A 25,691-nucleotide genomic window follows, 5' to 3' on the forward strand; every position below is an offset into this window, starting at 1 on the left:
TAAATACTGAATAATGCCTAAGTATTATAATTTAATGATGAACTATAACAAATCTCAAATTAGTCAAATATAGTTTTGACTGCCAGGAATAGAAGATTATTTTAATCAATGCACCATATTCACATGAAAAACCATTTGTCAATATTAAATTAAGTTTAATATTAAGTTCCTGAGAGGCGTTCTAATCATGTTTTTTGAATATGTGAAAAACCAATATTGAACAAGAGGTTTTTAAACGGAGCAGTTTGAAGTTTGAAGAAATGAAACCAATTGCTGACAAAATTGTAGATACTTTTTAAGCAACATGACAGGCAATAGCCTAGAGTATATGGATTATATTCTAGGCTTGGGTTAAGAAATCTGCCACCCTCCAGATATCAGATTTCAAATCTCATCATGTCCTTTCAACATGACAAATAGCCAAGATGAAAAGGATTGTAGTTCAATGACATCTGAAGAGCAAGTCTTGCTTTAGCCACTGTCTCAAATAAGAGTTATAGATGAAGAGTAGGAGATAAAACAAGGATGTTAGGATTCCAAAAGGCAGGAGAAAATAAAGGAAAAGAAAATAGAAAAGGGAAAAGAAGGTAGTCAGGTATTATCTATGTCTGGAATACAGGAGGTGAGAAAGAGATAGAGCTGGAAGAGGAAGTAGGGGTAGATTAGAGAATATGTTTACAAGAGAATATGAAGAAGTAGCACTAATACTTAAAAAAAAGCTAGAATGAAAGTTGCCTAGCTTCAGAGGAACCATATTGAACAAATCTTCCCTTAGTTTAGCTGCGATCTTATTAAAAGAACCCATACAAAGAAGCTTGAGACTTAAGAATTCAACACACCCTTCCTTCTTTCTTCACTGATGTGCAACTCTAATCAAGGGGATGAAAGAGGAAGCCTGGACAGAAAAGCATTAGATAGGAGCTTTCTTTATCCATTTGAAATAATGCTTTCAGAAGAAATTAGGGAAAGTGTCCAGGGAGGGTCTCTATTACCTATGTGATCAACTGATTATTGTCATTGTCTAATGATTACATAGATTTTCTTAATGATCATCTCTCCATAACCTGGTCCTTCATGTCTTCCAAAGTTGCATCCATTGCCACTATAATTTAGTGCATTGATCTTGCTGCTGGTCATCCTTTTCGTTTTTTTCCTTTCAGCTTTCCCATCATTAAAGCCTTCTCCAGAGAGCTGAACCCTCACATAATGTGTCTGAAGCAGGATAATATGGGAATGGTCATTTATGTCCCAAAAGAAAATTCTAAATTTTATTTCTTTAATGATTCAGTTTTGAGTGTCCATATTATTCTTAGAATCTTCTCCTCAATCTCAAATGTAAAAACTCTCTTTCTATCTTGTTTCACTTTTTTCTTTTGAACCCCGAAATAAGGGCTTGGCCTTATTATTGGGGGTCTTATTATTTTGGGGGTGCTCATGGTTGCTGCTGTGTTGCACAGCCGCTTGTCAGCTGTTCACCCTAGGCTGAAACAAAAAGAAAAAAGCTGATTGGTGAGTGGATCAGCCTCCCAAAATACCCCCAATCAGCTGTTCCCAGAGGTGAATTTTAGCAGGTTCGTTGGTTGTGAGCTCTGTGTCTTGCTTTTTTTTCTGCGTCTGAAACTTCTGAAACTCTGTTTCAGACAAAACTTTTTTTTCTGCCTCTGAAAGCCTCCGAAACAGAGCTTCAGAAAAAAAGGCTTTTTTTTCTGTTTGGAGGCTCTGTTTGGAGCTCCAAAGAGAAGCTCTGTTTGGAGGCTTTTTTTCTGAAGCTTCTTTCAGAGGCTTTTATTCTGAAGGACTGTCTGTTCAATCTCCTTTCTTTGGTATTGGTATATAGATTAATCTCTTCCGATCTATTGGTTATTGTGTCATTCTCCAGATTTGTTCGCATAGTTTGGTTAGAACCTTTACTGATTCTTCTTTTGTTGCTTGCCATATTATTTTAGGTAAAAGCCTTTCAGAGGCTTTTTTTCTGAAGCTTCTTTCAGCCTCTAGACAAAGCCTTAGTGAGAACAAGACTCTAGAATTACCTGCCACTTCATTATCACTGTCATTTCAGCACTAGAAAACGACAGATATTTTCTATCAAGTGAAAACAACTAGACCCATATGTGTGGAGTTCAAGCTAAATACTTTATTATGTTCCATCTATAGTACAAAAATCTCCCCAGTCTGCCATCTCTCCATTGGCACAATTACCGTATTTTTTGGAGTATAAGACGCACCTTTTTCCCCCAAAAAAGAGGGTGAAAATCTGGGGGAGTCTTGTACTCCGAATGTAGCCCCGCCCAGCTTTGTAAACAGAGATTTCAGAGGCTGAAAGAAGCTTCAGAAAAAAAGCCTCTGAAAGGCTTTTACCTAAAATAAAGGTCATTTCTAGTGCTGAAATGACAGTGATAATGAAGTGGCAGGTAATTCTAGAGTCTTGTTCTCACTAAGGCTTTGTCTAGTTACTAAGCTATTACAGAGGGAAGAGGCGTGAAAAAGAAATATTTTAAAATTCTTACATGCAATACACGCACAGCATTAAGATAGCATTCTCACCTTGAAGTATGCCTAGAAATCTGAAGCTAAGCCAATTTAGCTGTTTCAGAATTATCATAAAATGATATTTGCTATCATCTCAAACAACAATGCATTCTAATGTGGTTTAACATACACCATTTTAATCTTGTTTTTAAAATAGATGTTTTATTATATACATCAACATTTATTTGTCCTACGAGTGCATAATATAATAATGTTAATAAACATTTTATGCTAATATATTATTATGTTTCTAGTAGAGCTGGTTATCACAAGGCATTCATAATATTTTATTTTACAGGTTTCATATAAAAAAGATCTTCAGGATATTCACAAATATACTGAAATTTCCAATAGACCAGATATAATGATGGCAACAAAGCTAACAAAGATAATAAGCAATGTATGACATTTCTTACAATTTTTTTTTGAAAAGACATAGTTATCACATTTGCATTTTGGTACAGATTAACTACGGTAATTGTACTTAGTAACTGAAACTCTAGACTTGCATTCGGATTGATGATGATAATGATGTGAAAGTGGACTAATATCAGTAATTTATTCTATTTTAGACACTCTAGGTCAGTGATGGCTAATCTTTTTGCCATCGCGTGCCAGGAGAGGGTGCGGGGTGTGTGCATTCCCACACCCATAAATCTATGCGTCCCACCTCCGCGCATGTGACCCCCCCGCTCCTGGCACGTGATGGCCCGGTAGGCCTGCTTTTCTCTCTTACCTGGCTCCAGAGTCTTTCTAGCAGTTGGGAAGGCGAAAACGGCTTTCCCCATCCCCCCGGAGGTCCTCCAGAGTTGTGCCTGTTTCCCAACTTCCGGTGGGACTGGAAGTTGGCAAATGGGTCATTTTCAGACTCCGGAGGATCTCCGGGGGGTGGGTGGGTTGGGAAGGCTGTTTTCACCCTCCCAAGACTCCAAGAGAGGGTCTGGAGGTTGGGGACAGCAAAAAATGGGCCTTCCCCCCCAAAGCCCTCTGGAGGCAGGAAACAGTCTTTTTTCCCTACTTATGGTGGGCCAAGAAGGCCCATAAATCAGCCGCGCCGGAACTGAGCTCGCATGCCAACTGATACGGCGTGCCACCTGTGGCACACGTGCCATAGCTTCGCCATCACGGCTCTAGGTTTTTGTTCCAAAATATGTTTCCTTCTTGATAGTACCTTTAAAATAGTAAACTTCCCATATTTGTATAATGTTTTGCAGTTATATGTCTGACAATAAAACATTTATTAATTCAGAACATTGAATATTTGCCCTAATTACCTTAAATATACTTGTATAATTGACCATTAAAAAAATGTTAATAATTTTCTAAATTTTCTTACAGCTTCATTCATTGATTCAATCTATCTTAGGTTTTAAGGATATATGTTTATATAAATATACAACTGATTAATGTAGCATCGGACAGTCATTAATTCTGCCAGATCTTGTTTGTGTTTTTAATATTGTAGTAGAATTTGTAGTGCAATTTATTAGAAATGTTTTTCTTCCACAAAAGATATTTCTTTTTGTCCTACTTTATTTTTAAATTTGATGATCTCTTTTCTTATTTCTATTGGTGGTGTTTCTGAACTTACTTTATTCTTGAAAGTGCCTCTGGTGTTGTTGTTTTATCTTTCCTTCATAATAGAATCTCCTTGACTATCTGCTGTTCTCATTCTGAAAAAGCTCCATAGAAGAACATCTTTTACATTGTCTATTGCTGGCTTGTTTTTGATATTAAGTTCTCCAAAGAGTCAACAGTCTAGTGGAGAGGGAATTATATAGTTAAAGGTCATTCACATCCAGTGCTAGATCTTTTCATAAAACTTTTCATGACAATACAGAAGGGGTGTTCTGCATGAAGATTTCACTGTTTCATTTACTCTGAAAGAAATTTCAAAAGCAAATTCTTGTTTTTATCAAATTGAGTGAGAATTGATAAAGTATTCAATAAAGATTTTTTAGCAATGCACTAGGTTTTTTCAATATATAAATTACATGTAAAAATAGAAGGTGACAAATGATTAGCAGCCTACATTTGAGAGAGATTTATTTTGTTGCTATTGTTAAACAAGATATTTTTTGTTTTTTCTTGTTTCCCTTTTATTATTCATATAGAATTCTGTGAGTAAATACTGTTTTTCCCCCCAGCCAAGTTAAATGCTAACTAGTATTCATATATCTACATTTTGTTTTGAAGGCTGAATATACAAAAGGAAAACAAGAAATGTGCCAAGAGCCAACTGTACTCGGAAGACTAGACTTTGACCATGCTCAGAAAGTATCCAAGTTGTTAAGTCAGGTAAGGTTTTGATGTGTTTTACATTCAGCAGAAATATATTTCTCCCAAGTATAAAATCAATGTTTTCTTTTTGAATTGTAATTTTTTTAAAAAAATGCAGGAAAAATAAGGTTTCAGTAACTTTTTAAAATTGTGTTGTGAAAAAAATGCATTTAACTGACACTATTGAGGAAACAATAGCAGCAGCTCACCAACAGATAATAAATCTCAGTTTTGTTACAGAAGGTGATCAGATTATAATATTTTGATGTGCTCCACATAGTAGGTTGTATGTTGGCTTGTTCTTAATGGTGCTAAATTTTGTTATTGCAAATATTTTTTAAAAATTGTATTGAAAACAAGGAATAATTTCAGTAGACATGAGAACACATACTGCAGCTCAATATGGCCATTAACCAGTGGTGAAATGTAAAATTTGTTACTACCATTTCTGTGGGCGTGGCTTGGTGGTGGGGGTAATGTGGCGTGGCCAACTTTTTTTTTTTACTTTTAAAAGCATTTTTTCTACAACCTTAAGAGGTTACAGAAAAAAATGCTTTTAAAAGCCTCTGACGATCCCAGCTGAGCCGCACAATCATCAGAGGCTTTTTTTTTTTACTTTTAAAAGCATTTTTTCAGCAGAAGAGGTAGAAAAAAATGCTTTTAAAAGTAAAAAAAAAAAAGCCTCTGATGATCGCGCAACTCAGCTGGGCATGGGGGGGGGCAGGGATTTTTGCTACTGGTTCTCCGAACCACCAGCCACCATCTCTACCGAACCGGGAGCATTTCACCCTGCCATTAACCTAAAAAAAGAATGACTTGACTTTGTATTATGTTATATAACACCTAATACTAAATCCAATATTAAGGATTCTTCAAATCAGAAAATTGACATAAAATAATATTTCATAGTTAAATGCAAGACGGTTTTCTGGAAAGGCAAACTAAATTCATTAAATCAAAACATTTCAGGGATATCAGGTTGCTTGTAACTGACTTAATTCTCTAGATCTCTAGAAATTTTTTTATCAGAGAGAAAGCAGTGTGTTTGGGGAGTGTTGAATATAATTAAAAGTGGCTACTATGGGACAGAGGTTTGATTGTTTAAATGTTATGCCTACTTACTATTTCTTACTTAATCCTAGATTTCAGTCAGAAATCTAGGCCCAAATTTAGCAAAGTGGCGAACTGATTATATCCTGTAGTAGATAGAATATGTTTAGGACAGTTAGCAAGAAGTTAGCTCAGTTCTCATCTTATAAATTGGCAATTAAACAAATAATAGCAGACTTTTTAGCTGGTGCTCTCCAAGTATATTAACTTCAAATCCATAATTCTGGGGCAGTGTGGTTTGTGGCTCAGGAATATAAGAACAAAATCTGTAACATATCTAGAAGCCATCAGGTTTTGGAAGACAATGTTGGAAAAATTAGACTGAGGCAGAAACAATTAGCTTTTTAGAAAAGAAAATAGTTAATTAGGAAAAAGTGAATATCTTTTGTATGATCATATGCAAGTTAAATAATTAAAATATAATTTACTATCACATACAATAGTTGAATGCAGTTAACTTGTATTTTCCATTTCTTTTTACAGCTTGAGTAATAAGGTATTATTCAGAAAATCCAATTATTACTTCACCACTTTGCTCTTTGTTAATAATGCTTTAAAATATATTAATTTCCATCTTATACTAAATCCATGTGGAATTAATTGTTCTTCAGTATAATTATTACAGCTATGAGTATGTTATCAATACTGCAGTGAACTGTAAAAAAACAAGACTTCAGAGTCACTGAATTGAGATATATATTCAGGGATCTCTAACAGGATTGTTTTATACGTTTTTGGGTCAGTATAATAGAACTTGGGTCACACTTGATTCAGAGTATTATTACTGACACTGTCAGTGTTCCTAAGAGTAATTTGTTGAGATTATTTATAGAAAGTGGATGATCTCAGTAGATGATTTCATATCTGATGCTTTTGGATAAATATTGATTTCAGAACATTGTACATTTATTCTACATTTGATTGAGCTAAATTTTAGGATTTAGTTTTGTTTTTATCTTCTTAGTTACCTCTTTTATTATAGGCCATAATAAATGGCAATATATGTTGCCATATAGTGATCAGGAAATTTGCTTTTCTAACTTTTATGCAGCATACATTTTTACCTGTTTCTGTATGGAATCAGGAGAAGCTACTGTAAATACACTACATGATCCTTTGATATCTTGGCAGGAGCTTGATATCTTTTTAATGAAGGATTAAGTATCTTTAGTAGATATTAGGAGAAAAATATAATTTTGATCTTTATTCATCTGACAAACCTACATTTGGGGATAGTTCCAATTTGAAAATTGCAGATAATTGTTTGTTTTGAATTCATGGGTTAATAGGGTATATAACAGTGGTGGGTTGCTACCGGTTCTCCCTGGTTCTTGCGAACCAGTAGTGGAAATTTTGAGTAGTTCGGGGAGCTGGTAAATACCACCTTTGCCTGGCCCCCAATCTATTTGCTGCCTTCCGAGTCCCAGATGATTGGCTAGAAGGAAAAAAACTATTCAAACTCTTGCCGTGGCGCTTCAAAGGGCCGCCCTACAGCTGATCAGCAGTAAAAGGCAGTGTGGTGGTAGACCAGTGCGCTCCAAAAACAAATGGGTAGACTGGTGCACTCCAAAAACAAATAGGTAGACCGGAACGCTACAAAAACAAATGGGTAGACAAGTACGGCTCTGCAAGCAGTTAAAAGCCTGGTAGACCAGTACCTCTGCTAAATTCTAAGGAATTGTCACATGACCATCAAACCATGCCCACAAAATAAGCCATGCCACAGAACCAGTAGTAAAAATTTTTAGAACCCACCCCTGGTATATAAATACATTTAATCAGCTTATTGCCTATCAAGTTTTTAAACAATCTGAATCACTGCAATAGCAGCAATATATTCAATTAAAACATAATTTGATTTCACTTTAGCAGCTTCTGAATCTTGCAAATTATTATCAGCACTGAAATGTGTTTCTGATTCAACAACAGTTTCTTTCATGGACACCTTGGACCAACATATAAAAGTAGTTCATTGTGAATGTCTTTGTACTGAAAGTGAAAAATAATGGAAGTGCCATTTAAATATACCCATATGTTTGTTTTAGGAAGAATAATATGGCTTAAATATGTGAAAATCATTTGAATTATATACTAGAAATTTGAAATTTATCATTATATGAAGAACTACATATTTATCATGAATGGAACTTTTAAAAAATATTATTTGTCACCCCAGATGTCCCTTTTCTTTGTATAGTAGAACAAGCTTTTTAGTGATATAATCAAAAGATTGATCAATATTATTCTGAGTGGTCAAAGTTTAACACTACTCGTTTTTCCTTTGGGTACACTTTTTTCCTTTTGGTATGCTAAAATAATCTAAATAAAATAATAATAAATACCTGAATTCTTCATAAATGTATTATTTATAATGATATATTTATTTCGTAGATTAAATATAAAGAACCCCTTGTTAAAGAAATGAAGAATAATTGCTTCAATCCTCTGGAATGTGCCTTTTTCAAGCAAGCTCAACTGGCTTCTGTATTGGCAAGTGATGTAAGTGGAATTTTTTGGGGGGGAGAAACATTTCACTACATTTCTTGTAGTGAATATTGTAAATGCACATTTAAATTCTCTAGAATAATTTCCTTAAATTTTAATTGGAAAAGTCTAGTCCATGTTAAAAGTTTTAATTTGCTCCTAGATGGAATGTTTTCTGATTACATTTTGGTCCTCTGCAGTAAATGAGTGCCACCTTATGGCCACTATAAATATGGAATAAATACATTCTGATTTTTTTTGCAAGGAAATTGGAAATATCTTATTTGTTTTCTGCTTTTTGGTACTTTCACCAAATAATTTTTTTTCCTTCTTAAAGATTAAATACAAAAAAGAAAGTCTGAATAGTCTTCATAAACCAACATCTGCATTTCCAAACCTATTACAATTAGAGCATGCATTGAATGCCAGCAAGATCCATAGTAATGTAAGTTGAAATTCTTGTAGTTATTTTGGTAAATGTCAGGATGGTTAAATTTCCAAGAAGGTTATTATTTCAAGCTATTTCTTCCTCACAAGAAATACATCTGTTCTGTTCACTGGATTTTTATTTCTATAGCTTGATGTCAGAATCAATTGTTAGGAAGACCTTGTTTTTGTGACCTTTGAGCAATACGTGGTTCTTTCTAACATTTTGTCAGTGTTGGAATATTGTAAACTAATCTTCTTAATAAGAACATTTTCCAGAAGTGTCAGCCTTAGATGCAAGAATATTGTTAGCATTTGTAAGAATTCTGGGAGTTGGAATCAACGTTTTGAGGGAGTACTCTGTATGGGGAAGGCCGTTGTAAGGACTGGTTGAGAAGCTACCTTTAATGAACGTCTGGTGGCATTTTCACACCATAATTTCCACTTTGATTTCTCCTAAATTTAAAGCAAACTAAAGCAGTTCAAAGCAAACGTGTCTGTTGTCTTAAGAGGGGTTGACGTTTTCTTCGGAGATGCTGGACTTGAAATGCTGATTGAATACAGGAAACATGAGTCAATCAATGTTCCCACTAATTGAACAGCGCCTGGTCTTTAGATATAACTAGTATTAGAACAAGAGCAACATAGATTCCTTCATCCAACCAACTAAGACAAAATACATAAATTACCAGATCTAATTTTTCCCTACATAATGCATAAATTTGTGTGATGAACTGTAATAAATAAATACAGGTATAACTAGTAGAGAAGCTTCCTTGCCTCAAGATCGTCATTACTTTTGCATTTCAAAGCATGTTGTAAGTGCTTTTGCAATAGCTGTAACTATGATTACATGTAACTAAAGTGGCTGCAGTGAGAAGGAGACAGAGCTACATTCCATACAATTGATGTAGATGCTAGAAATAAGATAATGAAACTTATAATGAAGGGAAGATTAAATTATTGTTTTGAATCCAGGACAGAGGATGAGGCAAAGTTTCCCTAGGAAGAAAAACGATCTATGCAAAAGTTTTGCCATAGTAATTCGAATTCAGATAATTCAATTTCAAATAAATCAGTAAATTTAGTAATAAACTCACTCAGTTCCGCAATCCAGCCAGTAATGTGATATCAAACAGAAGCTAACATTAATGCAACGATTTTAGTCTAATCAATTGGAAAATCAACAGTGATATGCCCATGTGTGTATTTATGTGTGCTAGGACTATACAAACTTTAAGAAGACTGTTTTTCTCCTTTTAAATATCCATAATTATTGGTTGAAGACAATTGCAGCAACAGAGTCATTTGTTGGAATCGTTTGCAGTATTTTGAAAGTTTTGGTGATCAGATCCAGCGAAACAGGAATGGGCAATTTACTTTCTTCCCATCTTTCTGAATCATCATAATTAAAGTACTTTTTTCACTTTTAAAACAGGGATAAAATAATATTTAATGGATTCTAATAGGTCACTGAAGACACATATTAGCTTCTCCACTTCAGAAAACTTTAATATTTAAATATATTGCTTATGACAGATTGGGTCTTGAAGGATTGCAAGTGATCTCCCATATTGACAAGGGCTTTTCAGGCTTCTACCTTGTCCAATAGTCAAAAGATATTTTGGAGTTGTATTGTCTCAAATAGGAAAGAATGCTACAATAACTTCTATTACAAAATCCCAGGATCGCACCTATATTCAGTAAAATGTATCAGTATTCAATATCAGTAATTTAAAACCAATTTTCAATGGCACAATTCTTACAGAACTGCCTCAAGATTCCTCCCCCAATAGTTCTTATATGCATTTAAGTAATCATTGTATAAACAACTGACAGCTGCAGACTCCTTCTTTGTCAAAAAAAGAGACCTCTCTCCTTTCTAGGGAATTATATGAAATATATATGTATACTCAAAAAGTCCCTACCCTAATGTACACAAAGATATACCGGCTCTAAATTCAAAATATACTTTGAGATTTAAAGATATATTTACTTTTTTCAGTATGAATATAAGAAACTATTTGAGAAAACTAAAGGGCTCTATCATTTTGAAGTGAATACTGCTGAACAGCTGCACTACAAAGAAAATGCAGTCCTGCAAAGTCAGGTATGCCCACATACTCTATAAACTTGGAAGTGCATATGTACTTAAAATAACACTTATATTGGTGGATTGTGTAAAATGAAGGGTGGAAGATATTAAATATACATAAAAGAAAGGAAATATAAGGAAACTTCTGTTGACGTCACGGCAGGAATGGCTGGAAAATAGGGAGCTCCTCCGGGCTCCATGAAATGCAGCCAGCAATTGCTTGCCGGGAGACCCTATGGGGTCAAACCACCCTGGAGGGGTGGTGAATGAAGGAGAGGCGCTTCATCAATCACGACCAAACAGCAATTTCCTTGTTGATCCAAAGAAAGTTTTCTCGAATGGCAACAGGGACGATGGCCATTTTGCTCAATCACAAGCTGGGACAACTGGGACACTAAGTTTTTGTGCTGGAGTGGTCCGTGGACAGAGCAGTGAAACTGGGTGAGATAACTTCAAACTTTTACCTTAGAGATTTAACCCAAATTAAAAATTCCAAAAAACAATCTACAAATGTTAAGAAAGCGACAATTGGATTTATGGAGGAGGATTAAAGACTAAAGATTAAGGAGAAAGCTTAAAGCTTAAAGACTCAGATACAAAAGAAATACCTAAAGGATGCTTTAAAACATAGAAAGCTTGGAAAAAGTCGAACAACACTGTGAAAAGTGATTACTGGGAGAAACTGCTTTTCTAAACTCTATCTTTAACCTCCCTGATTGGTTGACAATCAGCTATTTTGACTTTTACACTCTGTTGAATGCTGGAATTGGGAGCAGGGGATCCATCTACTGGAGGAAGAAGATTACTGCAACGGGGAAAACAGGTGAAAGTGGTGAAAAGGAGAGAAAGTAAAGAACATCTGGAAGGCTGTTTGACCTTGACTCTATCTTAGTAGGCAATTTGGATGCTTGAAAATATTTAGTGAGCTTTTTGAAGATCTTTAAGACAAACTGGTATTTGGTAAATACCAAAACTTTACTGAAACTGTTCATTGAAAAGTCGATTTGAAAGATTTGAGGAAACCTGGTGGGCCAAGCTGGATTTGGTTTACTAACATTACTTGACAGATCATCCTATGAGGCAAAAGAAGAAAAGCGATAGAAGAGGAAAAAAAGACTTTAAAATTTGGATATTTGGGAAGGTACAAACTGAAAATTATAAAGACTGTAAACTATCAATTTAAGGACCATAAACTAAGGGGGCTTGAAGGTATAATTTTGGGATTGACTAAATTGTATATTTTTGGAGTTTCTAGTGTCTAAAACACTAGAATTTTAGTGGTATATTGAGTAATTTTTAATATACTAAACTATCAGAAAATGACACAATGGGATAATAGAGGTATATGAAGAAATGTTAGTGACGCTTAAAAGTATTTATGAAAATATGACAAAGAATAATAAGGAGATTATGGGACAGTTTAAAGATAAAGAGGTGAGTGTAGAAAACTCCCAACAAATGGGGGAAAAAGATGAACATAATAACCAGAAGATGGATGAGAAACTAGAAGGAATGTTGGAGGAAAAGAATCTAAATAAGTTACAAGAAGACAAAGATATTGAAGAGATAGTAATCATAAATACTAAGAATCAAACAGAGAACTTTTAAAGAGCTTATAATAGAAAAGAGAGAAAACAGAAAGTCCCAAAAATAATGAACAGGTCATGGATGGGTACATGGATACAATAGTGCAGCAGGAGACAAGAGGCAAGGCAGAAGAAATATTTACTTTGTATAAAAATACAAGAAAGAGATATAAGATTCAAAGAGAGAAATATAAAAGAGTTATCAAAAACCAATAAATGATTAAATTCAAAAAAGACTAAGATGATGGATAGAGAGAAAATGTTTGACAATATGGTGAGTGTACTAAAAACTAATAGAAAAAGGTAGAAGTAGAAATTGGGGAAATAGTATACTTATTGATATAGAATGTATTAGAACTATAAGCATATTAAGATTAGAAGACGGAAGACCATCTACATCTAAATTGTATTATTATTATTAACTGTGTAAAAAATATATTGAAAATTATAGTTTCTGAGGATTACAAATTCAGAGGACTTAGAAATACAAACTGATCAAACTTACTAAGAATTGGTAATATTGGTATTAATAGAAAATTGAGATATCAGAATTATATTGGAATATTGAGTAATTTTTATGAGCACAAATTGGGAAAATGTATCATACACATGGATATATAAAATAATTTATTACAATTATAATGTGTATGTCAAGGTTAGAAGTTGGAAGACAAGGATTAACATATTATATGTATATATATATATTATATATACACATACAAATGATTCACTTTTCTATAGATAAAAGGAGATTTCCTTTTCATGTGGAAGCTTTGTTTCTAATAGGTATATAGATAAATTAAAGGGCTATTGATTTTTAAATTAATTTTGATGTCTAATGTTTTTATTAGGTTAAATATAAGGAGAAATATGAAAAATCAAAAGGCAAATCTATGCTAGAATTTATAGACACACCAACATACCTAATTTCAAAGGAAGCTCAAAAGTTTCAAAGTGAAGTAAGTGAAATGTTTTTGGAAATTATTATTACAGGTAGTTCTTGACTTATGACCACAATTGATCCCAAAATTTCAGTTGCTAAGTGAGACATTTGTTCAGTGAGTTTTGCCACATGTAATGACTTTTCTTGCCATAATAGTAAAGTGAATCACTGCAATTGTTAAATTAGTAACACAGTTTTAAGCGAATCTGGCTTCCCTACTCACTTTGCTTGTCACAAGGTCACAAAAGATGATCACATGACCCCGGGACACTGCAAATGTCATAAGTATGAATCAGTCTGAATTTTGATCACAGGACCACAGGGATGCTGCAATGGTCATAAGTGGGAATAACAGTTATAAGTAGTTTTTTTCAGTGCCATTGTAGCTTTCAGTGTCACTAAATGAATGATTGTAAGTCAAGGGCTACCTGTATAGTGTAGTAACCAAAGTGTTGTGCTGAAGCAGCATCTAAATAATCAGTGCGATTTATTGTGAAACAGAGTAACTTGATAACAGTCCAATATTTGAATGCAGTCTTTGGTTTAGGTTCACTCAGTGGACATTGAACTTGTTGAGCAGCAAATCAGCTGGATGTACCCTGTTTCCCCCAAAATAAGACATCCCCTGATAATAAGCCCAATCAGGCTTTTGAGGCAATAAGGCCAAGCACTTATTTCAGGGTTCAAAAAAATATAAGACAGGGTCTTATTTTCGAGGAAACATGGTAGTATAAACTTCTTTTTCAAATATCTTCATATTTTTGCAATACTATGAAATACCTTTCAGAAAACAGAACTTCAAAGTATTCTTAGACATATGGAATGAGTAAAACAATACTTTGGATCTTGTGCTTATCCCAAATTACAGTAATTATTTTAGAGCCACACTTTGGTATTTTTGCAAGTGTTTAAATTATACTTTGTAAAGTGTGTTTGAGATCATTCTATAAAATGTTCTAGCACTAAATTAGGAATGCATACATATATATATATATTTGATAATCAACAATGTTTTGAACACAGAAAATATATAGAAAAGAATTCGAAGAAAAAATCAGAGGGAAAGCAGCCTTGGACTTAGACAAGACTCCAGAATTCTTGCATGTGAAACACGTAACAGATTTACTTAAAGAGGTAACATTTACAAACAAGATGAATAGTCTTTTTTGTCATTAAATTGTTTAAATTCTATCATGTTTGTCTTCCTTTTTCTTTCAGTTTTTTTCTTTTGTTGTAGTTATACGTAGTAGATAAGTGAAAAATGAGGTTGTTGAATTATTATATAAAAACAATAGTTGCAGGTTTTTTTACATATTAAATCTCAATTCAGATATTTCAACACATCATAATTTGTGTATGGTATACATTAGAGCCGAGCCATAGTTTGAACTTACAAATGAACAGTATAGAAACAAATGTTTATGGCAACTTGTCAAATTTTATTGTTTATATAGATTTAAATATATAAATTTACTCCAATTTCTAGCTTTTATAGGCTTATGATTGTTTACTCAATTTATCTATTTCTCCTTATCATAGTAAAATTCCATTAAGTGAGATTTATGACTGAATGGAATTTCTGCTTAGAATTTGAAGATGCCCAAAAGATAAAACTAAAATGGTACCACTTGGTTTGACAATTAGAGAGAAAAGTATAAGTTGTCTATTTCCTCTTCTGGATAAAGTGTGACAAGACTGAAATAATTAAGGCTTGCCTTTTCTGCCAAGTTTTGTATAATATCCATCTATGTGCTCATTTCAATCACAAGAGCTCATTGTGCTACGTAACTCTGATTTATGGATAAGTGCCTTTTGTGTTGCATTTAGTGATCCTTTCTGAATAATGATAGCATTAACAGAATTTGAGTGACAGGGTCATTTACTTGTCTGTAATCCTGAAAGCCATCCAGAATAGAAGCTCTTATGATTTTATAAAATAACCATGTAACGGTACCATAGTGTATAAGTAAAAGAATGTTTTCTTTTTTCAGGAGCAAGATAAAGATTACCTTACACTATTTGCACTTTTTTGATTTCTCAGTTCTGTTTTAACTATGATAAATATACACTCCTTAACTCACATTTTATATACAAAATTTCAGCTATATCTCAAAATATTTACTATGAAAGATTTTTTTTCTTTTTAAGATTTTGCTCACTATTTAAAGCTGATTTTTTTTATTACTTCAGAAAGAGTATAAAAAAGATTTGGAAGAAGGGACAAAAGGAAAAGGACTGTCAGTACTTGAAGATACTCCAGATTTGATCAGAGTGAAAAATGCAGCTCAGATACTAAACGAGGTAGGTACAGTAGGTAAAGCTTAGTAAATGCCATGGAAAGTTTGCCCACACAAGTATCTAAGTGAAATAAATTCTTAGTTTTTTTTAGTAAGTGGAAAATGTATTTTACAGTATTTGAATATGCTTGTATCTTTTGTTTAAATAACAGAAAGAATACAGAAAAGATCTGGAACAGGAAATAAAAGGAAGAGGAGTGAAATTTATTTCAGAAACTCCCGACTTCCAAAGAGCAAAGAGAGCATCTGAAATTGTTAGTGAGGTCAGTAAAGGAGGATGCCCTTTAAATTATTATAGAAATGAAGTGCATGCATCTATTTTTTCCAAATCCAGGCAGCATGCTTCAAACAGATTCTATGCCACCACAAATTAATGTATCCTGTGAAGTGATTTTAGGTAAGCTGGAACTGACACAAGGCTTGGGGAAAAATCCACCTCTGAGCATTGCAGAAAGAAACGTAGTATATTTCTGCTCTCTTTCTCCATAAAAAGTCAGAATGAGAAAAAGGCAAGAAGAGGAGTTGACTTGAACAAATAATTCAAATCAAATCTTTATTACAGTCAAAAATCAGCATAAAGACAGTTGGTATATAAAACAGGAAAACGCATCTAAAGGGGAAATAGGAAATGGATGTAGGGAATATAAATGCAATATGTGGACAGATTAAATTTATCATAGTATTCTATAATAACGACTTAGTTGCTCATTAAGAGCATCTCATTATAGCACTGGTCATCATTTGATGGATTTTAAACACTGCTGTGCTGAACCTGGCAATTTTGTTCCTATTTGTATTTAATCTGAATGTTTTTGGTGTTTTTTATTGTTTTAATATATTTTTAGTATTTTTAATTATAATATTTTTTGGATTGCAATCTACCTAGAGTCATTGACTGAGATGGGTAATTGTAGAAATTGAATGAATGAATGAATAAACAAACAAACAAATAAATGTTATAGCAGCGTTGGTATCTGATAGCAGTAGGGAAGTGTAGAATTGTTTTGTGAGTCCCAGATATTTATGCAATAAGCGAAGATGAGGCCCTGTATGAATGTATCTGTAATAGAGGCCCCAGAGAAGTATATAGTCTATTTTTTTGTGTATCCAGAGCTACTGGGGCATTATTTCCCCAGGTATTCCCCTGAATTGACCTTCAAGAGCAGCTTGAGAGCAGGACATGATATCATGCTAGAATAAAGACTACTGGTTAGGAACTTCAAGATTAGTTAGTTATGTCATAGAAGAGGCAACATGTCTGCTGGAGTCACTAGCAATAAAATTTGGGGGCATGGCTAGATCTAATTGTTGCTCTGTGTCTGCAACACACTGTTTAATAGGTGTTTTGGCCTTATCATATCTTTTGATGAATAGTAGATCTGGAGACAAGCCCAAGAATTATAATTTAATTGCCATTGCCTTTTTCCATGCAGTCTGAAAATCATTCCTCATGGATTAGTGGGACAAAACCAATGGGAAAAAGGGAATGTCTGAGCCAATAGTTGAGTAATTGTTATCCACATTTTAGCCTCCGCTTTAATGAGGTCTGTTTTTATTCTCATGGTGACATTAAATTGTGGAGCCTAAAGGCTGGTCTTAGAAATTTGGATTAAATGAGTTCTAATGGTGCAAAATTGGAGAATGGGTGCAGATGGATGCCATAAAGAAGTTATTAGTTTTGCTTCAAATAATTTGAGTTCTACAGGTATATAATGTCCACCTCTTGTCTTAAATAATTTAAGGATGATGGATGAGCCCTTCATTTTCAGCAACATAGTCCCCATGAAGTTTCCTACTATTGGTAGAATGAAGGACTACTCCCACATGTTTGAAACAGGAGACTTGTATCCTTTAGTAATGGCTCTTGAACAATCAAAATAAGTTTAACTTTATTAGATTTCTATACCGCCCTTCTTCCGAAGGACTCAGGGTGGTGTACAGCCATATTAAAACACATAGATTTATACAATTTAAAACCAATTAAAATCGAATATAAAAATTTGGCCCGCAAATTAAAACACACATACACCCATTTTAAAAATTCATACTAGGCTAGTCTGGCTTGCTGGAACAAAAGGGTCTTAAGGGCGTGGCGAAAAGTACGCAGGTCGGGGCTAAGATGAAGCTCTAGGGGCAGCTCATTCCAGAGGGCTGTGCCCCCACAGAGAAGGCTCTCCCCCTGGGTGTCACCAGTTGGCATTTGGCCGACGGTCCCTCTCTGTGGGAGGTTGTTGATGGCAGAAGGCAGTCTCGTATATACCCCAGTCCTAAGCCATGGAGCGCTTTAAAGGTGGTAACCAACACCTTGAATCGCACCCGGAAGACCACCGGGAGCCAGTGCAGCTCGTGCCGGAGGGGTGTTACGTGGGTGCGCTGAGTCGCACCCATAACCACCCACGCGGCCGCATTCTGGACCAGTTGGAGCCTCTGAGTGCTCTTCAAGGGGAGCCCCATGTAGAGAGCATTGCAGTAGTCCAGATGTGACGTGACGAGGGCATGAGTGACCGTGTGCAGGGCATTTCGATCTAGAAAGGGACGCAACTGGTGCATCAGGCGAACCCGATAAAAAGCTCCCCTGGCCATGGGCGTCATGTGATCTTCCAAGGACAGCTGTGTATCCAGAAGAACACCCAAGTTGCGAGCCCTCTCTGAAGGGGCCAAGGTCTCGCCCCCAATAGTCAGCGATGGAACCAGCTGACTATGCCGGAAGCCACAGCCACTCGGTGTTGGAGGGGTTGAGTTTGAGCTTGTTTCTCCCCATCCAGATCCGCACAGCCTCCAGGCACTGGGACATCACGTCAAGGGCATCATTGGGGTGGTCCGGGGTGGAGATGTATAGCTGAGTATTGTCAGCGTACTGGTGGAACCTCACCCTGAAACCACGGATGATCTTGCCCAGCGGCTTCACATAAATGTTGAACAGAAGGGGCAAGAGGACTGACCCTTGCGGCACCCCACATACAAGGCGCCTTGAGGTCGACCTCTGCCCCCCTGCCAACACAAACTGCATATGGTCGGAGAGGAAGGAGGAGAACCACCATAACACGGTGCCTCCCACTCCCAACCCCTCCAATCGTTGCAGCATGATACCATGGTCGATGGTATCAAAAGCCGCTGAGAGATCTAATAGACCAGGACAGAGGAGCAACCTCTGTCCCGAGCCCTCCAGAGATCATCAACCAATGCGACCAATGCCGTTTCCGTGCTGTGCCCTGGCCTGAAGCCTGACTGGAACGGATCTAGATAATCGGCTTCATCCAGGTAATGGGGAAGTTGTCGGGCCACCACACTCTCAACAACCTTCGCCATGAAGCGAAGGTTGGAGACTGGGCGATAATTCGCTAATACAGCCGGGTCCAGGGAGAGCTTCTTGAGGAGGGGCCTCACTACCGCCTCTTTCAAAGAGGGGGGGAAGTAACCCTCGCTCAAAGAAGCATTAATAATCCCCTGGAACCAGCCTCGTGTAACCTTCCGAGAGGCCAGCACCAACCAGGAGGGACACGGATCCAATAAACATGTGGCAGCACTAAGCCTCCCCAGAATCCTGTCCACGTCCTTGGGAGTCACAAGGTCAAACCCCTCCCAGATAACATTCTCAAGACCCCCCTCCGTCATCCCATCCAGATCTACCCAATCAGAGTCCAGACCTTCCCGAATCTGAGTGACTTTGTCATGCAGGAATTGCACAAAATCCTCAGCCCTGCCCTGCAAGGGGTCTTCCCTCGCTCCCAGATGAAGGAGGGAGTGGGTCACCCTAAACAGGGCTGCTGGGTGGTTCTCTGCAGACCTGATAAGAGCAGAAAAATAATTAAATTTTGCCACTTTTATCACCACTAGGTAGATCTTAATATGAGACCTCACCAGTGTTTGGTCAGATTTGGAGCGACTGGCCCTCCAATCACTCTCCAGGCATCTTTTCTGGCACTTCATCTCTCTCAGCTCCTCGGAAAACCAAGGAGCCAATTGAGATCGGCACTGGGTTAGAGGCTGCAAACGACGCAGTCCAAAGCTCCAGCGGCTGCCTTATCCCAGGCGGCCACCAGTTCTTCAGTTGTGCCATGAGCCAGAGCCTCAGGGAATGGTCCAAGCTCCGTCAGGAAGCTATCCGGGTCCATCAGGCGCCTGGGATGGAACCACCTAGTCAGTTCCGTCTCCCTGCGGCGAGGGGTAGCAGTTTGAAAGTCCATGCGAAGGAGGGAGTGATCAGACCATGACAAGGGCTCAATGACTAAATCCCCTATTTCCAGATCACTCTGCCACTGACCAGAGACAAAAATCAAGTCCTGAATGTGTCCCCCCATGTGAGTAGGGCCTTGAACCATCTGGGTCAGGTCCAAGGTCATCATAGAAGCCAAGAACTCCCGAGCTGCTATAGACGTTTTGCCGACAGATGGCAGGTTGAAATCCCCCATAACCATAAGCCTGGAGGTATCAAGCACCACCCCGGCTATCACATCAGGTAGCTTGGGCAGGGCCGCTGCCACGCAGCAGGGAGCCAAGTACGTAATCAGCAGGCCCATCTGCACCCCACAACCCCACTTCACAAGGAGGGACTCACATCCAGCTATCTGAGGTACAGTGGCCTCCCTCGGACATAGACTTTCTTTAATAATAACTGCCACCCCCCTGCCCCTACCCTGAGCCCTCGGCTGATGGAATGCCCGGAAACCTGGTGGGCACATTTCAACAAGGGGCACCCCCCCTTCTGGCCCCAACCAGGTCTCCGTAATACCCGCCACGTCCGCTCCCCCCTCCTGAATAAGGTCATAAATGAGGGAGGCCTTATTTATCACGGACCTGGCGTTGCACAACATCGGCCGATAGCTCAGGCCCTGATCAGAATAGATATGTATATGAGAATATTATTACATGAAATCATTTTGTATTAATTATTTATATTTAAACAAGTAAATAATACTTGAGATAATATAAAATTTCATTCAAAGTAATGAAGCATTCCTTATATGGTCACTCATATAATGAGTGACTCATAAAAGTCACTCATGCCCTCGTCACTTCCCACCTGGACTACTGCAACGCTCTCTACATGGGGCTCCCCCTGAGGAGCACTCGGAGGCTCCAACTGGTGCAGAATGCGGCCACGCGGGTACTTATGGGGGCAACATGGTGCTCCCACGTGACACCTTTCCTGCGCGAGCTGCATTGGCTTCCAGTGGTCTTCCGGGTGTGCTTCAAGGTATTAGTTATCATCTTCAAAGCGCTCCATGGCTTAGGGCCCGGTTATTTATGAGACCACCTTCTGCCTCCGATAACCTCCCACTGGCCAATGCGCTCCCACAGAGAGGGCCTCCTCAGGGTGCCATCGGTCAGGCAATGTCGGCTGGCGACCCCCTGGGAAAGAGCCTTCTCTGTGGGGGCACCCGCCTTCTGGAATGAGCTACCCCCAGGGATACGACTGATCCCGGACCTCCGGACCTTCCACCGGGCCCTGAAGACTTTTTTATTTCAGCAAGCCGGGCTGGGTTAAAAATCTTTTAATTGGGGAATTTTATGGGTAAGGGGTTTTAAATTGGAAAGCCAAAGATAAATTTAATTTCGTTTTAAAGTATTTTAATGTTTGTATTGTGTGTTTTTAATTTTGGCTGTTCACTGCCCCGAGTCCTTCGGGAGAGGGGGCGGCATAAAAATTAAATAAATAAATAAATAAATAAATAAATAAATAAATAAATATGCTTAAAATATTGGTAGACAAATATACCAAAATTAATATCTTACTAGAAATTAATACTATTATAAGTTACAAGAAGAAGGGAGGGAGGGAGGAGGAAGAGAGACAGAGATAAAGAGAGAGACAGAGAAGGAGGTGGGGGGAAGGGAATGAGGGAGCGAGGGAGCGAGAGAAAGAAAGAAAGATGAGAGAGGGAGAGAGGGAGGAGGGAGAGAGAGAGAGAGAGAGATTTGATGCACAATGACTTTTTAAATAGGCAATTCTCAAACATGTTTATTGTAGACTTATATACATTTTACAATTTCAAAACAGCCTATTTCAGAGAATAAACCCTCAATTCTGCTTGTATAGGTCATAAGATTATCCATATATGTGTATTTTAAAAATTATCTTCTACCCCACCTCCCATCCCCAAAATGATGCTTGTGAGTTTACAATATATATTCTTATATTCACAGAAAGAATATAGGAAAGATCTGGAGACCAAAATTAAAGGAAAAGGAATGCAAGTTGGCACTGATACTCCTGAAATACAGCGAGCAAAAAGAGCATCTGAAATTGCAAGCCAGGTTTGCTTAAGATATTTTCAAAGCATAATTCAAAACATTATAACTTAGTACCGTGATGGCAAACCTATGGCACGTGTGCCAGAGGTGGCACACAGAGCCCACTCTGTGGACATGCACATCAGTGCCAGCTGCCATTCTGGGAACTTGGAAAAGACAGCTGGCCAGTGCGCACATGCATGACGGAACCCAGAAGAGCAGCTGGCCACCAGGCGCATGTGCATCGGCCAGCTGCTCTCTTCTAGGTTCTGGTGCTCCGGCGCTCTCCAGTTTCGGCACTCGGTGCGGCAAAGGTTAACCATCACTGATTTAGTGTATGATATTACTACATTATATTGGTATTAGTAAACTGATTGTTGGACCCCTTCATGCAGTCACTCAAGCCCTGGCCAACTCATAGCTTGACTAAATGGGTCTGTCCTTGAAAATTGCCCAGAAGCAGGTGGTCCAGAATACATCAATGCATGGGCCTGCTTCATTATGCCTTGTTATGCCCATGTAACAACTCATCTTTGCAAGCTGGTTGCTAGTTTGCTTTCAAATGCAATTCAGGGTGCTAGAGACCTCCTATAAAGCATATACATTTAATAAATTATTGTTATTGTTAACATTATTTATTTACAACAATGTGAAATCACAGCCACTGGTTCTTTATCTGGTATTCACCTTCATATGCATCAATAGGATACTATAGGAATAGGATACTGTATACCTTTTATAATTACTATTTTTAGATAGTAACAGGATATGAAAAATATATCAGAAAGTTTCCTATAGTCCTTGTTCTGAATGTATAAAACATTTTTATCTTCTAGTGCAGGAGTGTCAAACTCGATTTCATTGAGGGCTGTGCATCAGGGTTGTGTTTTACTGGGGGGCCAGGGGGGATGAGGGGATGTGTGGCCATCTTGATGTCACTCATGTTGGGGGCGCCTGTGGTGGCCTGAGTGCTCTGCCAGTGAAAACGGGCTCCTGATCTCCATTTTTGGCTGCGTTGGCCTCCTGCAACCCTTTGCCAGCAAAAATGAAACTTATGAGGGTCACACGCAGCCTTCTCAATCTCTGTTTTCGCTGGCAGAGGCACCGTGGGCTGGTCCTTTGCTGTTTCCAGGGTGGCCCCTGGACCACATCTAAGCACCTTCAGTTTGACACCCCTGTTCTAGTATATCACTTAATAAAAGCACATAGATTAAAGAAAGTTCTGTATTAAAAGCTGAAGCTGTTATACTGGGAGATCAGATTATTTCATGTTCTGTTCTTTATAGAAAGAATACAAGAAACATCTAGAAATGGAAATTAAAGGAAAGGGAATGCAAGTGGGCACGGATACGCCTGATATACAACGAGCAAAAAAAGCTTATGATCTCGCAAGCCAGGTTAGTCCAGAACAGAACATTCAGTGGCTTTCAAAATAAAGTATAATGGTCCCTTAAAATATGTTTTGACAACGTTCTTTTTTTTTTTTTTTTGAGAATAGAAAACATACAAAAATAATAAAACTAAATCCTATGGAAGTGCAGCCAGGCATCAGAAATTTAGTTTGTGTTACAATAAAATCTTTGAAAGCTCATACAAGTATGGATACAAATGACTAAAGGTTGCATATATTTCAGAATTCTTTAATGTGCTATGTCTTGCAGAAAGAATACATGAAGGACTTGGAGACTGAAATCAAAGGGAAAGGAATGCTAATAGGCCCAGATATTCCAGACATACAGCGAGCAATGAAGGCGTCTGAAATAGCTAGTCAGGTGAGTAGAGAATGAGCAATAATTAAGAAACATTCATAGAATAGGGATATTCTCCTGGGTGTAGGGGTGCCTATTCTGATAGTAGTCTTATTTTTAAGAACTACACATATAGTTCTTGGAACTTGAGGTAACTGAACAGTCTGGAATTAATTATTCAGACTTTAATGCCCAGTTTACAATGGCCCAGTTCATTTAAACATGACAGCAAGAATTAATTTTTCTAATGGAAATCAGATCGATGTAAACAAATTTAAGTCAATTTAAACTGCCAATTAATGTTGGTATATTAAGTGTGTATAAATGGTGGGATATTTTTTCAGAAGAAGTATAAAGATGAAGCAGTGAAGATGCTATGTACTTATTCTGCTGTGCCAAATACTCCCGAAATTGAGAGGATTAAAAATGCACAAAGAAATATCAGTGCTGTAAGTAGCAGTAATTATAATAGACACATTTTGCAATATGTAGCATTGAATTAATTCTCTTGTGTTTCAGAACATGGTAGAAATGTGCATGTTATTTGTATAAATTCTCTAGTACAAAATGCATCTTTGGAATTAATATTTTGAACTGGGAACTAGTTTCATACTGGTTCCATGAAAAAAACCATGCGTGTGTCAATAGGTGACTGAAATGTATTTAATTCAGGTAAACCTTCCCTTTATCTTATACTTTCCATCTACCAGTACTTAACTGCAAATAACTGAGATTCAGTAAGCATAACTCACAATCAAGATGTAAATTTTGCCGCTCTTATCGCGTCATCAGATAATCGCCCGGCCGCCCTGTTTAGGGTGACCCGCTCCCTCCTCCATCTGGAAGTGCGGGATGACCCCTTGCAGGGTCGAGCTGAGGATTTTGTGCAGTATCTGTATGACAAAATCGCTCAGATTCGGGAAGGGCTGGCCTCTGACTGGGTATGTCCAGACGGGATGACTGAGGCAGGTCTTGAGAGTGTTATCTGGGGGGAGTTCGATCCTGTGGCTCCCGAGGACATGGACAGGGTCCTGGGACGGCTGAACGCGACCACATGTTTATTGGACCCGTGTCCCTCCTGGTTGGTACTGGCTTCCCGGGAGGTGACACGAGGCTGGTTCCAGAAGATTGTTAATGCTTCTTTGAGTGAGGGGGTCCTGCCGGCTGCTTTGAAAGAAGCGGTGGTGAGGCCCCTCCTCAAGAAGCCTTCTCTGGATCCGGCTGTTTTGGCTAACTATCGTCCAGTCTCCAACCTTCGCTTCATTGCGAAGGTTGTTGAGAGTGTGGTGGCGCAACAGCTTCCCCGGTACCTGGATGAAGCTGTCTATCTAGACCCGCTCCAGTCCGGCTTCCGGCCTGGGCACAGCACGGAAACGGCATTGGTCGCATTGGTGGATGATCTCTGGAGGGCCCGGGATAGGGGTTGCTCCTCTATCCTGGTCCTGTTAGACCTCTCAGCGGCTTTTGATACCATCGACCATGGTATCATGTTGCACCGGTTGGCGGGGTTGGGGGTGGGAGGCACCGTTTTGCGGTGGTTCTCCTCCTACCTCTCTGACCGGTCGCAATCTGTGTTGACAGGGGGGCAGCGGTCGACCCCGAGGCACCTTGCTTGTGGGGTGCCACAAGGGTCGGTCCTCTCGCCCCTTCTGTTCAACATTTATGTAAAGCCGCTGGGTGAGATCATCCGTGGCTTCGGGGTGGAGTTCCATCAGTACGCTGATGACACCCAGTTGTACATCTCCACCCCAGGCCACCCCAATGATGCCCTTAAAGTGATGTCCCAGTGCCTGGAGGCCGTGCGGGCCTGGATGGGGAGAAACAGGCTCCAACTCAACCCCTCCAAGACCGAGTGGCTGTGGCTTCCGGCGTCCCGATATAGCCAGCTGACGCCATCGCTGGCTATTGGGGGCGAATCACTCGCCCCCACGGAGAGGGCTCGTAACTTGGGCGTCCTCC

The 25,691-nt window shown here is 38.2% G+C and overlaps 1 protein-coding gene across 7 annotated transcripts in view; it reads left to right on the forward strand.

Annotated features, from left to right (window-relative positions):
- NEBL (nebulette) overlaps positions 1-25,691 on the forward strand; it is a 150,301-nt gene that overhangs the window by 104,208 nt on the left and 20,402 nt on the right. For 2 of the 7 annotated variants that reach the window (XM_034402515.3, XM_034402514.3), the window contains 13 exons: positions 2,828-2,929; positions 4,726-4,827; positions 8,311-8,418; positions 8,741-8,848; positions 10,835-10,939; positions 13,362-13,469; positions 14,477-14,587; positions 15,644-15,754; positions 15,903-16,013; positions 21,898-22,008; positions 23,271-23,381; positions 23,646-23,756; positions 24,077-24,181. The exons of 1 other annotated variant lie outside the window; for it this stretch is intronic. In XM_034402515.3, the coding sequence (XP_034258406.2) occupies positions 2,828-2,929; positions 4,726-4,827; positions 8,311-8,418; positions 8,741-8,848; positions 10,835-10,939; positions 13,362-13,469; positions 14,477-14,587; positions 15,644-15,754; positions 15,903-16,013; positions 21,898-22,008; positions 23,271-23,381; positions 23,646-23,756; positions 24,077-24,181 (1,404 nt within the window). The remainder of the gene's footprint in view (positions 1-2,827; positions 2,930-4,725; positions 4,828-8,310; positions 8,419-8,740; positions 8,849-10,834; positions 10,940-13,361; positions 13,470-14,476; positions 14,588-15,643; positions 15,755-15,902; positions 16,014-21,897; positions 22,009-23,270; positions 23,382-23,645; positions 23,757-24,076; positions 24,182-25,691) is intronic. 4 more of the 7 variants (XM_034402518.3, XM_034402517.3, XM_034402516.3 and 1 more) reach the window with 4 other exon arrangements.

Source organism: Pantherophis guttatus, chromosome 4 (genome assembly GCF_059756535.1).
Source record: "Pantherophis guttatus breed Tessera chromosome 4, ASM5975653v1, whole genome shotgun sequence".
NCBI lineage: Eukaryota > Metazoa > Chordata > Lepidosauria > Squamata > Colubridae > Pantherophis > Pantherophis guttatus.